The sequence below is a fragment of the Squalius cephalus genome (genome assembly GCF_949319135.1).
Source record: "Squalius cephalus genome assembly, chromosome: 6".
NCBI lineage: Eukaryota > Metazoa > Chordata > Actinopteri > Cypriniformes > Leuciscidae > Squalius > Squalius cephalus.
Genome location: NC_137127.1, coordinates 15,941,682 through 15,956,270, shown reverse-complemented (window position 1 = coordinate 15,956,270; position 14,589 = coordinate 15,941,682). Strand labels below are relative to the sequence as shown.

Below are 14,589 nucleotides of genomic sequence, written 5' to 3'. Positions count from 1 at the left end.
AATAGTTCAATCATAGTTGCATCACAGCTAAAATGTGTCAGAATACTAATGTTAACTGCTATGCAATTTTATAGTGAATTAAAGGGGAAAACCAAGTGTAAAACAACAAATTTGATTCATTTTGTCAATGCTGCTCGTTGAAGAGGCAAATATGTGTTTCTGATGGTTTTTAAGTTTAATAGGTAACTCTGAATCCAGCCTGATTGTTCACTCATTTGTTACACATAAAAGCGTTCAGCAGTGCAGATGTTAACACGGCACTCCATATGCTGGGAATAGTGTCATTACGCACCTGCCTTTGTTATTCCAAATCATAGAGAGAGAACAATTATGAACCTCTAAGCAATGTCTCAGTGCTGCACCACTAGAAAATGCTTTGCATTTTTATTTGAACATTGTATGTGCAGTTTGAAGTCCCTTAAAATATTCGAAATAATAGCATGCTGAGAAAACAGAGACTAAGCTGCAAAGCGAATATCATTGTGAATACATAAACACTTGATTAACCATATTTAAGCAACAACACCATATTTAAGCATCAACAAAGCCTTTTCAGCACTGCATAAATGTCTGAAGTTTTGATTAAGATTATTATTATTATTATTATTATCATTATCATTAAATGATGGTTATAAGTCCTTGATGGGGGGAGGGGGGTTCTATTCTAATGGTCAGCAACAGCCCATGAGAGTTAATTTAGTTGCATAAAAGCTATAACTCACTTCCCTATCATTGTAATTGCACATCAAAAAAAAAAAAATTATATGAAGCAATAATGAAATCCCAATAACGTTTGATTTGTAGCCATATTGGATCATTCAAATGTCAAGCGCACAGTGCAGCAGATGGTCTCTGAATGTTTGCTTTCAGCTTGAAGACATGTTGAGGTCTGTATCCACATTGTTCCCAAAAGCAAACATTTACTAAATGATATGCCTGAGGTCTGGAGAGAGTGTGACTCATTAAAACAACATTGAGAGTTGAGGGCAAGACTTCTGAGATAGGTTTTATCCCCATCTTGTTTTACACTTCGTCAATTATACAGTGCTCAGTGTCTAGACCTTGCTATTGCATTACTCCATCAAGGACAGCATGTGGCAGGAAAATGCAGCTTCGGTAAGCACCTCACCTAAAAACTCATCAACAAGCCATGTCAGTCAAGCCTTCATGGTTTAAACATCCTCTCGCTCTGTGATTTATCTCATTCATTTATTCAGAGAATGTCAATGGTGCATCTAGCTGTAAATGTTTCACTATCTATCTATCTATCTATCTATCTATCTATCTATCTATCTATCTATCTATCTATCTATCTACCTATCTATCTATCTATCTATCTCTCTCTCTCTCTCTCTCTCTCTCTCTCTCTCACCATATTATATATATATATATATATATATATATATATATATATATATATATATATATATATATATATATATATATATATATATATATATATATATATAATATGGCTTTCACTCTCTGTCTCTTGCTTTCTGGGATATTGTATAAAATCTGCAGTCGTCAGGGAGCCGTTATCAATATGTGGGAGACTCCTAGACCTTCTGGGAGAGGTAGGATGTCTGTATAATATAATATAATAATGTATGGAATAATTGACGAAGGACTGTTGAATTATTCGAAAATAATGCACTTTATTGCATTATAGTGTGTATTTATTTTCTAATAATTGTACAGTCAATTATTCCTCTTACACACAATTAAGACATTGTTCAGATGTTGAATTTCAAGACATTTGTCAGGGTTTTGTCCTTAAAACGCTCTTTTGTTTAGGACTAATTTCTTACGCATCTCATCCCACTCCTCCGTTGCTAATTCCATAACATCATTTTAGAGCTAGTAATGAAGGCTTGAGCCATTTATAGCAGACTAATGCATCAGACTAAGTTATCAGAGAGAGAGAGAGATTTAGCATGTGTGAATTGCCTGAGTCTGCGTTTCTCAACAGTATTCGGCAGCAATGTCTCTACTAATAGAAAAAGTTTATCTGCTTCAAGAACAGCGAAGTTATTACCTCACTATTGAGAAATGTCTTTTAGCTTTTAAGTTGCTAAGCTATTTTACCTATGTATTTTACTGATAAAATCGTCAGAGCAGTGCTGACAACGCGTTTCTGCGCGAATGTGTCTCCGCACTGTATGTGTGTGCGTTTGAGTGGGAGAGAGAACGGGAGAAAGAGAGTATGTGATTTCTATACATAATAAAACGTAAATTTGTGGGGGAAAAAACATGAAAATATTTCATCGTTTTTATCCTATTGTTTTCTATATTTTCTTTATTGGTCAGTGTCGTTGTGGGTTTTGGTTCTTTTGCTGTTGTAGGCTGTAAGGACCTTTGAAATAAATTAAAACATTTGGCGAAGTGATATGAACATGTAATGCGGTCAAGACCAACCAATCAGATTGAAGCATTCAACTGCCCCGTAGTATACAATACAATACAATACAATACAATACAATATATACAACTGTATTATATACTCATATGTACAGCAGTTGCAGTTTATAGTGCTTTCTGTAACATAAGCTGAACCAGTAATGGTAAAAACCCACCCACGCCATCCTCAAAACCTTCATATACCAGGCAGGATCTTTTAAGTACATAATCTCCTGCTGATTCTTGTCTATGCTCCCTCTATATCTATTATCCACAGCTGCCTATCTCTCTCTCTCACTCTCTCCTGCTCTCTCACAACACATCACTACTGACTTCCTGCCTGCTCCTGATTGGTCTGTATGAGCAGGAGGAGATTAGGGCAGTCCCTAGTCAGCTGGAAGGGTGTCCAAAGAGTGCCAGGATAGAGAGAGAGAGCTGCTGTCGCTTTAAGAGTATTTTTAGGCTGATAGTTGATGATGGTCAGTGGTGGGGAAAATCAGAGTTAGTGGCGGCAGTGCAGTAGCTTCCTGTGAATATGGATGACAAGGGGAGACGCTGATGTACTGTGGATTTAACAGCTTTTATAACGCCATTAAACACACTGGACTTGGGGTATTTGTATGCGTTCAACCTTAATTTGTTGGGGCTAAAATTAGGTAAGTAGTTGCAATTATGTATTTGTTTTATTATTAATATAGAAAAGTTTTTTTGCTAGACTGAGTATTTGGACATGTTATTGGCTTCAAGATTATATATTCAACAGTATAACCGTACACTTTCATATATGCAAGCTTTACATCACGCTTGGCTTGCAGATATGAAATGATCTTATGATGGAGGATGGGGGTTGGTTGACCACTGTCAACTAGCTGTCAAGCTATTTGTTTTTCTAGCTGGACAACCCAGTCCTTCTTCTTCCTCTCCGAGGCAGATATTTAAATTTAATGAAACTGGCGAACAGTGTGTGATCAAGTTACAGTATTGATTACAGCCTGACCCTCTGCTGTACTCCACATGCAGAGAGGTTTGTGTGCATGTTTTCCTTTGGTTGTGTGTATGTGTGTGTGTATGTGTGTAGATTATAACATCCAATTAATAATACCAGCATATGTGCTTCAAATATACTCTGCTGAGACAAAGCAAGAATATGCAAGACCTTATATGTGATGAGTGCACGTGTGAATGTGTATTTGTCAACATCAGCTTGTTTAGCTTGTCCATCTGATTGTGTCCTCATGTTTTTGTAGCCTACATGTATATTTTTTGCAGTGATAATGCATGCTTGCATCCTTTTCTATAACTATGTTTGTTTTCGCATGAGAAGCTGAGACACCTAAAGAGGCTGAAAGAGAGAAAGTTTGTTTAAGGACATGAAAAATGTCAAAAGGTTTAGGCATGGTTGATGGAATAACATGTCAGGGCCAGTGAAGCAGCAGAGCTTACCGAAAGCAGGAGCGAAGACTTGCTCCAACATCCCCAGACATCAATCAAACACACACACACACACACACACGTAAACAAACAAACAGAAGAGCTATACATTGTCCAGAGGCAAGCTTCAATAAACCATTAAAATTAGATCACAGTTTTAAAAAAAATTTAAGGCGATCCGAATGGTCTTCTTTACAACATAAATAAATAAGGACAGCTATTATGGTGTGTGATAAAAATATGAAGTGTAATATTATAAAGACATGTTTAAATTAATCTTGTCCTAAATTAAATGATTGGCTTTTATATAGTCATTTTACTAAAACAAATAAATAAAATATTATCTGGAAAATACTGCATATGTGTACATACATGCAGTGGTGTAAATTATTTGAGTAAATGTAGGCTAAATGGATGCTGTAGCCTACTTAAGTAGGCTACTTTGCTCTTTGACTGAGTATAAAGATATTAGCAACTCTCTACTTAACTACATTTTTGAATAAGCATATGCACTCTTTACTCCAATACATATCTTGTGCGTTTTGCCTTTACTCACCCAAACTTGTCAAAAAGGCTACTTTACGTGAATGTGAGTGCATTAGAAGGTATATGAGATGAGGACATGGCTGCAGCCGGTGAAGAGACCGAAACCAGCACATCTAGTGCAAGTAGGCTGTGACTATTTACTTAAAGGCCCACTGAAGTGCCTTGAAACATTCAGCATTATTCAATGTGTTGACGGAATTTCCATTGAAACAGGAACACAGGGCGGGACATATCGAGCAGCTCCTCCCCTTTTTTAAAATAGCCAATAGCTTTTAGTTTATTTTTGCAGAGCCGTTGAGCTCGGCAAAGCTGCGTTTGACAGCTTATGACAGCCACAGTCTAATAGATTCGCCTTTTAGATTTAATATGAAACTGTCACTAAAGCAAAACAGTGAACGTAATCATGCTGAGGATACTTTGAGGAAAAGTGTGTAATTTATGTTGGTGCATGGCACCAGTGTTATCACTTCTACTCGACAGTGCTGTTTCTAAAGCCGAACATGGCTAACCGTTTCTCCTCCTACATCGCTTTAAAATATAGCATTCTGTGTAGAATTTAAATGGGTCTGATCCGTTTTGTGGTCTGTGGCGACTTACGCATATGATCCGCTCTTTGCCATCGTGTCTCTGGACCGGAGCAGATTGTGTGCACGCTGCGGCGGTTCGCGTGATATTAACGTGAAACCAGACTTATTTCGCCACAATGGAGAGCATATTTACACTTTCTGAATCGTTCCCTGTCTGCTATATAATACATTATGTGCTTTTCACCATGTAGAAAATAGTAATTGTGTGAACAAGTGACCGATTTTAGCCGCAGCTTGTCTGTTTATGATGTAAATAGGTCCCCTTTAAAGTAACATTTTTTACCTTAAAATAATGTTTCCAAAATCGTTTCAGTGGTTCATCAAGTCGTAACAGGATTAAAGGCACTTCTGGATTCGCTTTGCAGCCCTATATTTTTATAATTTGCCAAACCGGGTCACGTTTCTGTAGTTCGAATGAGTACTACAAATTTAAAAAAACTACAAATTTGACTTGCTTTACGTCAAGCGTTACAATAGTCATTATTTCGTTTTTCTTCGTTTCTGATGTCGCAATACATCATACTTTCATGAAATCATGCAACATACTCTACCTTGTCTGTGGACATCGTTCACTCAAAGCCGGTGCTGGATAAACAGCGAGCGTGCGTGCGACAGTAGGCTGCGGGCGTCAAAATTATTTACGACAGCGGTAATGGACAATTCCGCTTCCAACCTGTAGGGCGACCGAAGAGGAAACGTTCCTTAGTGTTGCTTTAATATGTGGTTAGTGTTTCTCATCTATTGTTTTAATATTGCACAAATAATGTTATGGAATTATGTAATAATAATTTCGATTTTAGAGAGCATTGATTGGACAGAAAATCTGATGAGAGGATGAAGTGCAGGGTGATGTCATCAAAATTGTTGATCCATATTGGCGGAAGTGATGGACTGTAAGTTTTTAACGCTTAAATCCTCTAAATGCAAATGTTGTCATTGTTTTGGAGCGCACTAGCTTATAGATAACCTTAAGGCTAACATATTCATACTAAATGCATTTTTTTTTTTTTCATGAGGACTTTAAAGGGTTAGTTCACCCCAAAATGAAAATTCTGTCATTAATTACTCACCCTCATGTCGTTCCAAACCCGTTAGGGTTTAAACAGTCCATGTAACTACAGTGGTTCAAAGCTACGAGAATACTTTTTTTTGCTCAAAAAACAAAACAAAAACAAAAATAATGACTTTATTAAAAAATGTCCTCTTTTCCGTGTCAGTCTCTGACGCTGTTCACGTTGTAAACACAGTGCAGTGCTTCTGGGTTCTACGTAAGAATGGCTGCTCAGTATTGGCCGGCTCCTACGTCAGCACCACATGCATGCGTCGAGAAGTTGTTGAATAAAGTAGTTACGCTTGTTTTTTTGCGCTCAAAAAGTATTCTTCATAACATTAAGGTTGAACCACTGTAGTTACATGGACTATTTTAACGATGTCTTTACTACCTTTCTGGGCCTTGAAAGTGGTAATAACGTTGCAGTCTGTGGGGTCAGAAAGCACTCAGATTTCATCAAAAAATAACTTTATTTGTGTTCCGAAGATGAACGAAGGTCTTACGGGTTTGGAATGACATAAGGGTGAGTAATTAATGACATCATTTTCATTTTTGGGTGAACTAACAATTTAACGTTCTTTTATTTATCCGTTATATTGAAGAGACCTTTTTGAATTTTGCATAATAGGTCCCCTTTAATATGTGGTTAGTGGTTCTCATCTATTGTTTTAATATTGCACAAATAATGTTATGGAATTATGTAATAATTAATAATAATGTGAACATGCATTGTTTCTGAAGATGCCTGAATGTTTTGATAAAGTATTTGACTTGCTTCAGCCACATTATAATAGACATCGAGTTTAATATAAAATCTACAGACCAACATTACTCTGCATTGTGAAGAGTCAGTGTCAAGGTCCAGCACTTCTGAATAGTTTTCATAATGCATTTCAGAATGGCAGGTGTCACTTTTATCACAATAATCACAATACCTGATTGGTAGAGTCAGTTTGTGGTGGCACATGCCCCTGGTGGTTTCAGTTTTTTAGTTGTGGCCACTAAATACTGTCTATATATATTTTTTTTTTATAATTTCAAATGATACAGCTGAACTGTCAATCCTATGCAAATTGGGGAAAAAAAGTGCTGTTCAGTGCGTATGTTACAACATGATACACGGGAGAAAGCGACATGTGTCACTAGGCTATTGGAGGTGCCACTACATATGCCGACATGTTCTGCAACAATGTCGGTGGCACATGACACAATCCATCGGCACATGTGACAAGTTTTAGTGCAACATGCCACTTTCCACTGGCATATGCCAATAAGAACCGGATGTGCCACCGAATGTGCTGCTAAGCATAGCAGCATGTGCCAATGGCTTCTGTGCGTAGGATGCCATGCCACTTAATATTAATACCACCTCTCTGGTTTTCACTAGCATGTTGAGGACTAGTGCATCTTTGAGCCTACATTCAGTACGCTCAAAGTCCCAGACTAAAATGCATGTTTGATCTGTTTTAACTGAAATACTATTGATTCTTGTATTTGATTTTGATATGTTTTTTTATGAAACAAATGAAAAACCCTTTCAGTCTTCTGAGCTTTGAAAGAGCGACATCTGAGCAATCAGAAGGGTGAGAATGGTGCTGTAACAACGTCTAGAGGAATATTCAGCCCAATCTGGCTGTGTGTACCCACACAGACACCCACCCACCCACACACCGACAAATGGTGGGAGAGGAAAAAATGTTTCCAGCTTCCTAGTGTTTACGCTTCCCCACGCATGACGCAACACATAATCAGCACAACACACACACACACACGTCCATGCTCCCTCCCCCAACACATGACGCGCAGGCCGAGTGGGAGAGTGATGCATGGGGGACTGAAGACATGCACGACTCACCGTACACACTCGCAGGAACAGGCTCTGGAGAAATGTGACTATCTCTCTGGCTGTCTTGATCTGTGTGTTTCAATGGCAGAATTCTGTCTGCCCAGTGGCAGAATAGATAAATGGGGTGAATTTCTTGTTTACGTTAACATTACTGCATTAGAGCCAAATTAATTTCGGCAACACATATGTTTCCAGACGATTCCTGGCTCTCACCACCTATTCAAAACAGTTTTATATCCTTTATGAAAATATTTGATCTCAACACAAACCATTAACCTCATGCTAATGTAGGAAATCATATTGTATTAAAGGAATAATTTAGGCAAAAATATGAAAACTGATTGTTCTATAATTCATCTATCGTTCTATATATCATTTTGTCTATCGTTCTATGTATCGTTCTGTCTATCCATCATATCGTTCTGTCTATTGTTCTATCTTTCGATCTATCAATCTTTTGATCTATCTATTGATCTATCGTTCTATATATCGTTCTGTCTTTATCGTTCTGTCTATCTATATATCGTTCAGTCTATCCATCAATCGTTCTGTCTATCGTTCTATCTATCATTCATCTATCAGTCATTCTATATCATTCTATTGTGTATCAAGTTTTAAAAGTCTTGAAGTTAAAAATTACAGTTAAATAAAATAACTGAAATTCAAAGAAATGTTATTCTTCTTCCCTAAATTTCAATTTGAATTGCATTTCTGCATCCTGTTTTCTACTGTAATTTCAAATCAAATGCATTAATTAGATTGTAATTTAAAATGCACTCTCAGTTCAGTTCTGAACCCTGGTTTCTGGGTGAACTATTTCTTTTTCTCCTTACCAATTTTATTTCCTTAAACTTGGGCAACCAGGTGAAATCCATTAATGATATGGTTTCTAGACATGCTGAATTTACTGGAATAGACATTCCACCTAATTGCATCTGACTCTGCATCATACAGTGAGGTGATGTATGATTATTCCATAAACCATTGCTAGACCATAGCTCAGAGTGATTGAGGGCTTATTCTAAATTGATGAGAATTAATTTACATTGGAAAGGAGTAAATGGCAGTTATAGTTTTGGGCTTAATCCCCAGAGAGATGCTGGAGAGATGCAATCTGTGATGTAGCTTCTTGGCAGATTGTTTAGACTGCTCTTGTTCAGCGCATTGCAGGGTGACAGGCTTGGTCTACTGTCTTGAATGAACTGCTTCTTGTAGAAAAGTCGCCTGGGCTGTAAGCCAAGCACTCCTGATTTATGTGACCTCAATCCAACATGGTTTTCAGACTGGCTTCTGAATGAGTAGGTTTCCACTAGAGTAACTAGACATTTTAGAGAAATGTTTGATGAAAGGAAAAAAGAGAGAGATCGAATAAAGAGTCAATAAAATGATTTGATTTGATTTGAAGTTTGGCTTAGCTTGAAGCCTGATTAAAAGTAAAAGATAAGCACTTACTAAGAAATGCCTGGCCTTTAACAGTGTGTATGTGGTAATAGCTACTCATGATCTGCAAACATTGAAGACTTTTTTTTTTAAAAAGGCCTAACGTTTTGAAAATTCAATTCAAATGCTGACGCATATCATGAAAAAGCATCATTGCTCATTAAAGAACAGATTAACACTTCATTAGATGTTTATGGATCTTTGCTTCCTTTGTGGTTTAAGATAAAGCCAAAAACTTTTTGGAAGTTAAAAGGCAGGTAGTTCTGAAATACTTTAGCAAAGTGATTCTGCAATGGTTTCACTTCAGATTAGCGATCCGACAGCACCACATTTGTTTATTGTACAAAAATTAACTTTTTTAAAAACATTTCAATGAACTGCATTGGCCCTAAAATAATCATTAAAATGACAAGACGAGAGGAAACATGACAATTTTGTAAAAGCATTAACAATATTTGCCGCAACTGATAGGTGAATTTGTGTCAATGCTGTAAACTTTGATTGAAATCACAACCTTTGACAGCAACAAGAAAATATGTAAAGTGTTTTCTCCTCTCTTTTAATAGTTGATAATCCTATTTATAATACAACCTTTTTTTCTTTTGGTTGCATTACCAGCAGTTGTGAACCACTGCTTTAGAGACAGTAGGAAAGTAGAGATCTTATGTTGGCCATGTTACTGAAATATTTGAAGTCTTTGGATTGCCGAGAGCTCTATTCTGAAGAGGGATGGGGCAGCAAGACTCAGGTAATGGTACTGGCATGCCGGCACTGATGGTTTTTTATGGATTGACCATTAGCACTAGAGTGGAGCACATTAGATTCTCTCAGGACCATGACTGATTCTGCCATGCAAAAACCTATAATGCAGACAGAGAAAAGCAGGCTACTCACGCAGCGTGAGAACGGAGAGATGATGGATGTGAGTGAGTATACACAGATAAATGACAAGCAGACACACACAGAGAGAGAGAGAGAGAGAGAGAGAAAAGGAATTGTCATACCCTATCAATGTTTACTGTGAATGTGAAGGTGAACTGATTTAGGCCATTGCCACAGGCTCAATGTTTCTGACTGCAGTTGAACTTCTATATTAATAAACATAAACCAGATTGCATTTTGTAGCAGCATGTATCCCATTCAGAGTTCTTTGAAGCTTATTATTATTATTATTATTATTAATAATAATAATAATAATATTAGCCTATTGGTTTTTTATTTTATTTGGTAACACTTTATTTTACAGTGTCCTTGTTACATGTTACATGCACTTTCCCTAGTAATAACAGTGAATTATGCATAATTAAGTAGCTACTAAGTAGTTGCTTACTCAGTACTTAAATATATTCAATATAATATATATAAATATATTATATTACACTGTAACAATGACACCTTAAAAAAAGTGTAATTTATTGTACACCTTTATTTTAAGGTGATGTAGTTACATTGTACTTACTCAAATACATACTGAGTAATATTAATTAACCACATGCACTATTAGAGTTACAGTTAGGGTTGTAATTATGGATCATTTACTGTTATTACTATAGTAAGTACATGTAGTAACGTGGAACTACATACCTTAAAATAAAAAGTGTTACCTTATTATCTGTTGTTGTTTAACCTCTTTTGCACTGTTGGCAATATTTATTCATACATTTTTCCATTTAAGCACAATGGTTATCCTTTCTGACACCATGCTTGTGAATAATTGCCAAAATATGTTTTTTGCCTAGAAGCATATATATATTGCAGATATGTTTTTTCTTTTTTCTTTATTCATTAGGAGGATCCACTTTTTACCAATAGTCAGCTACTTTACATGTCAGATTTAATTTCTAGTCAGATAGAATGTTAACTAGGAGACAATAATATTAATCAATAATATCATCAAAATATTGAAACATAGGCAAAATAAATATATTCAAACATGTATTCACATTTCTATTAGCCTATATTATAGAATTTTAATAAAACTGCTGTTCATAAAACTAACCTTATGGTGTTTGTTATTTATATTAATGCACTGTCAACATTCTTATCTGTGCAGACGATATCAAACCCCTTACAGATGCCCGAATAAAACGTTAGCCGATTATTAGCGGAGAGTCTGTCAAAGACGAATGATTATGTCGCTTTAAATTCAATTTTCGCGAGGCGATGTATGCTGATCACCTGTCATGTGCGGCGCATGCGCAGAGGGGATGATTGTGAAAGCGGGTATGCCCTCAGTTCCTCGTAACCTCCATCCTAGACGCTGAGCAGCAAAGTCCGACTACCAAACAGCACTAGAGAGACAGAAATGGGAGAATAAATAGGGATGCTCTCACGCTGCAGGTAGGATGCTGTTTGTACGACTTCAGCTGCCCGTTCAGATGAAAATATTCCTGTTTTCCCGTGTGAACACAGTGGCAGTTTTGATGAAAGATGATTATGGTGTGTGGTAGTAGAGTAGTAGGCTACTTCTAGTCTGGAAATGCTTTCGGCTTCTAGATGCTCTCAGACAGCATGCAAGAAAGCGATTTTAGTGATGAGGCTGGGAAATCCTCCCATCCTTGATCAAATTGCAGGGCTTGATCAAGGGCGAATGCATCATGATCAGGACAGTGAGGGAACCTCCATTTCTCACCGTTTGCTATTTTATTTCCTGTTTGAAAGCATGTTATGAGGCGAGATCAGTATTGATAACTGCAGATCGTGACCGTCTGAGATTGATCATCCACCATCTACAATCTCATATCAAATAACCAACCTATTCTATTCTATACTACTATACTATTTTTTGTCTATTGATGCAAAAAAACAAAAAACAGACTTATTTATTTTATTTTATTTTTATTTTTTTTAACTAAAACATCCAATCCTTTAAATTATGAAATATTAAGTTTTCTTTCACATAAGATTGCAAAACACCCATTGTGTTTTACACATGCAGCTAAGGTTTTCCAACCCGGATATGCCGACGGATGATTTCTGTAGACGGGCTATAGATGTTGGTTTTGAAGGAGCAGAAGGAGAACAAAGATTGTCAATATATATTTGTAGGCTGTCTGAAGAGCACAATGTGACATTTAACATTAATATCAGGTTATCGATGTGATTGAAATGTTGACGGCGCGCTCTCTACTGAAAAACAATCATGCTTTTGCGAAAAAAAAAAACATACACACAGAAAACCCACTCTTTGACTCTTTAAAGTTTCTCATCATGAATGTGTCCGCATAGAGTTACTGCTGTGAATGGTGTACCGTGTTGTATTTCACGCTAAACGGCAGAGCAACGTGATGCATGCGCTGAGCGTAGACCGCTGTCCAAGGTGCTGAAGGGAAACGTCCAAACACTCAGTCAATTGCAGGGGAATGCAGTCACGCTTTACAAGAAAAATCTGAGTTTTATTGCTGTTGCATATTCATGCTACATTTTTAAGCTGTATTACACATGTGGATGAACAACAGATGTAGTAAAATTGCCATTGCCAAATTGTCTTTAGAGTTGTCACTGTAACTGCAGAACTGCACTCGTAATTTGTAGGTAGTTATTAAACTTTGAATCAACTTATTCAACCTATAATTATTTTTATGCTATGGTCATAACAGATATGTTGCAGATATTGAATGCATTCTGGCATAGTGCCATTCGGAAGACCAAAGATCATGGAATCTATATACAATAATTGTGGAAAAATTATCTTATGAATTATGAAAACATTATTTATTTTTTTAAATAGTTTTATATGAAGTAATGGGTGAATGCATCATGATCAGGACAGTAAGGGAACTTCTGTCCATCACTATTTGCTTTGTTATTTACCATTTCAATAGATGTCGGTGTGATTAATGCAGATTGTGACTGTATAAGATTGATCATCATCTACCACCACTACATACTAGCTACCGATTACGTATTATAAAGTTCATGACTGTTTTTGTTTGTTTGTTTAATCTTATTTCCTACTTTTGCGTTAATTAGGTTTTTACCTGCTTTGAAGATGACTTACAGTAGCTAGACTTAGCATGCCTGAAAATAACAACACTTTTAGACAGAGTACTCTTCTCATTTTACTCAATTTTGCTTTTATAATTGTTATTAATTTTTTTAAATAATTTGGCCTTTAACTAAATTTGGCCTTTAACTAAATAATTTTATTTTGTTTTTGGAGTCTGAAACTACTAATATTTTGATTTGATAATGAATAAGTTATTATGTGTGTGTGTGTGTGTGTGTGTGTGTGTGTGTGTGTGTGTGTGTGTGTGCATTAAAGGTATGTATGCATTAAAGACACAATGATGTGTGACTTCTCTCTTTTCATTGTCCATTTTATATTTTCTAAGGGACACTGGAGGTAGATGTGAGGAATAATTGCAACTGGTGAGAGAAGCCCTCCACTGGGCCCCTCCATCCCAGCCCTCCCTTACACCAACATTCCCCACAGCCAACATGTTCTCCTCCAACTTTCTGAGTGGGGGGAATCCTCTAAGTGCGATGTCCTCTGCTGTGAACAAGTTCAGTCTTTTTGGGGATGAGGCAACTGAGGAAAAGCAACAACAGCAGCCTCCAGGTCCTTCAAAGCAGAGGGATCCTCAACAGCAGGGGAACGGCCAACCACCCTCACAGGGACCTCAGAGGCAAAGTGGACAGCAGCCGCAAGGTGTGGGACGGGGAGCCCAAGGAGCTGGACGGGGTGGACCTCAACCACAAGGAGCTGGACGTGGTGGACCTCAACCACAAGGAGCTGGACGTGGTGGACCTCAACCACAAGGAGCTGGACGTGGTGGACCTCAACCGCAAGGAGCTGGACGTGGTGGATCTCAACCACAAGGAGCTGGACTGGGAGGATCTCAACCACAAGGAGCTGGACGGGGAGGTCCTACACAGCAAGGAGCTGGTAGAGGTCTCCCACAGCAGGGAGTGGGGAGGGGGGGATTGCCACAAGGAGCAGGTGGGGGTGGATCTCCTAAGCAGGGTGTTGGGAAGGTTGGACCTCAACAACAAGGCCCAAGAGGACCTGGTTCTCATCCAGCAGGTGCAGCTGGGTCAAGGCCTCCTTCAGCAGAGCCTCAGGTGAAAGATGGAGCTGGTGTGAAATCCCTCTGTCCAGTCTGTAAAAATACAGAACTCAGTTTTAAGTCCAAGGATTCTCCCAACCATAACACCTGCACACAATGTAAATCAGTGGTCTGCAACATGTGTGGGTTCAGTCCTCCAGATGCAACTGTGAGTACAAATTCCTAAGCATTAAAACATAAAGCAGAGGTATTTTGATATGCATGACTCTTTTTTTATTT

The 14,589-nt window shown here is 37.5% G+C and overlaps 1 protein-coding gene across 9 annotated transcripts in view; it reads left to right on the top strand.

Moving 5' to 3' along the window:
• Positions 1–2,757: 2,757 nt before the first annotated feature.
• pclob (piccolo presynaptic cytomatrix protein b) overlaps positions 2,758–14,589 on the top strand; it is a 103,826-nt gene continuing 91,994 nt past the window's right edge. For 8 of the 9 annotated variants that reach the window (XR_013821475.1, XR_013821476.1, XR_013821477.1 and 5 more), the window contains exons 1-2: positions 2,758–3,056; positions 13,636–14,518. Coding sequence is in view for 5 of the 9 variants with exons in the window: in XM_079873784.1 (XP_079729910.1) it covers positions 13,742–14,518 (777 nt within the window). In the remaining 4 variants the exon portion in view is untranslated. Of the gene's footprint in view, positions 3,057–11,493; positions 11,642–13,635; positions 14,519–14,589 lie in introns of those variants that run through there. The other variant, XM_079873781.1, reaches the window with a different exon arrangement.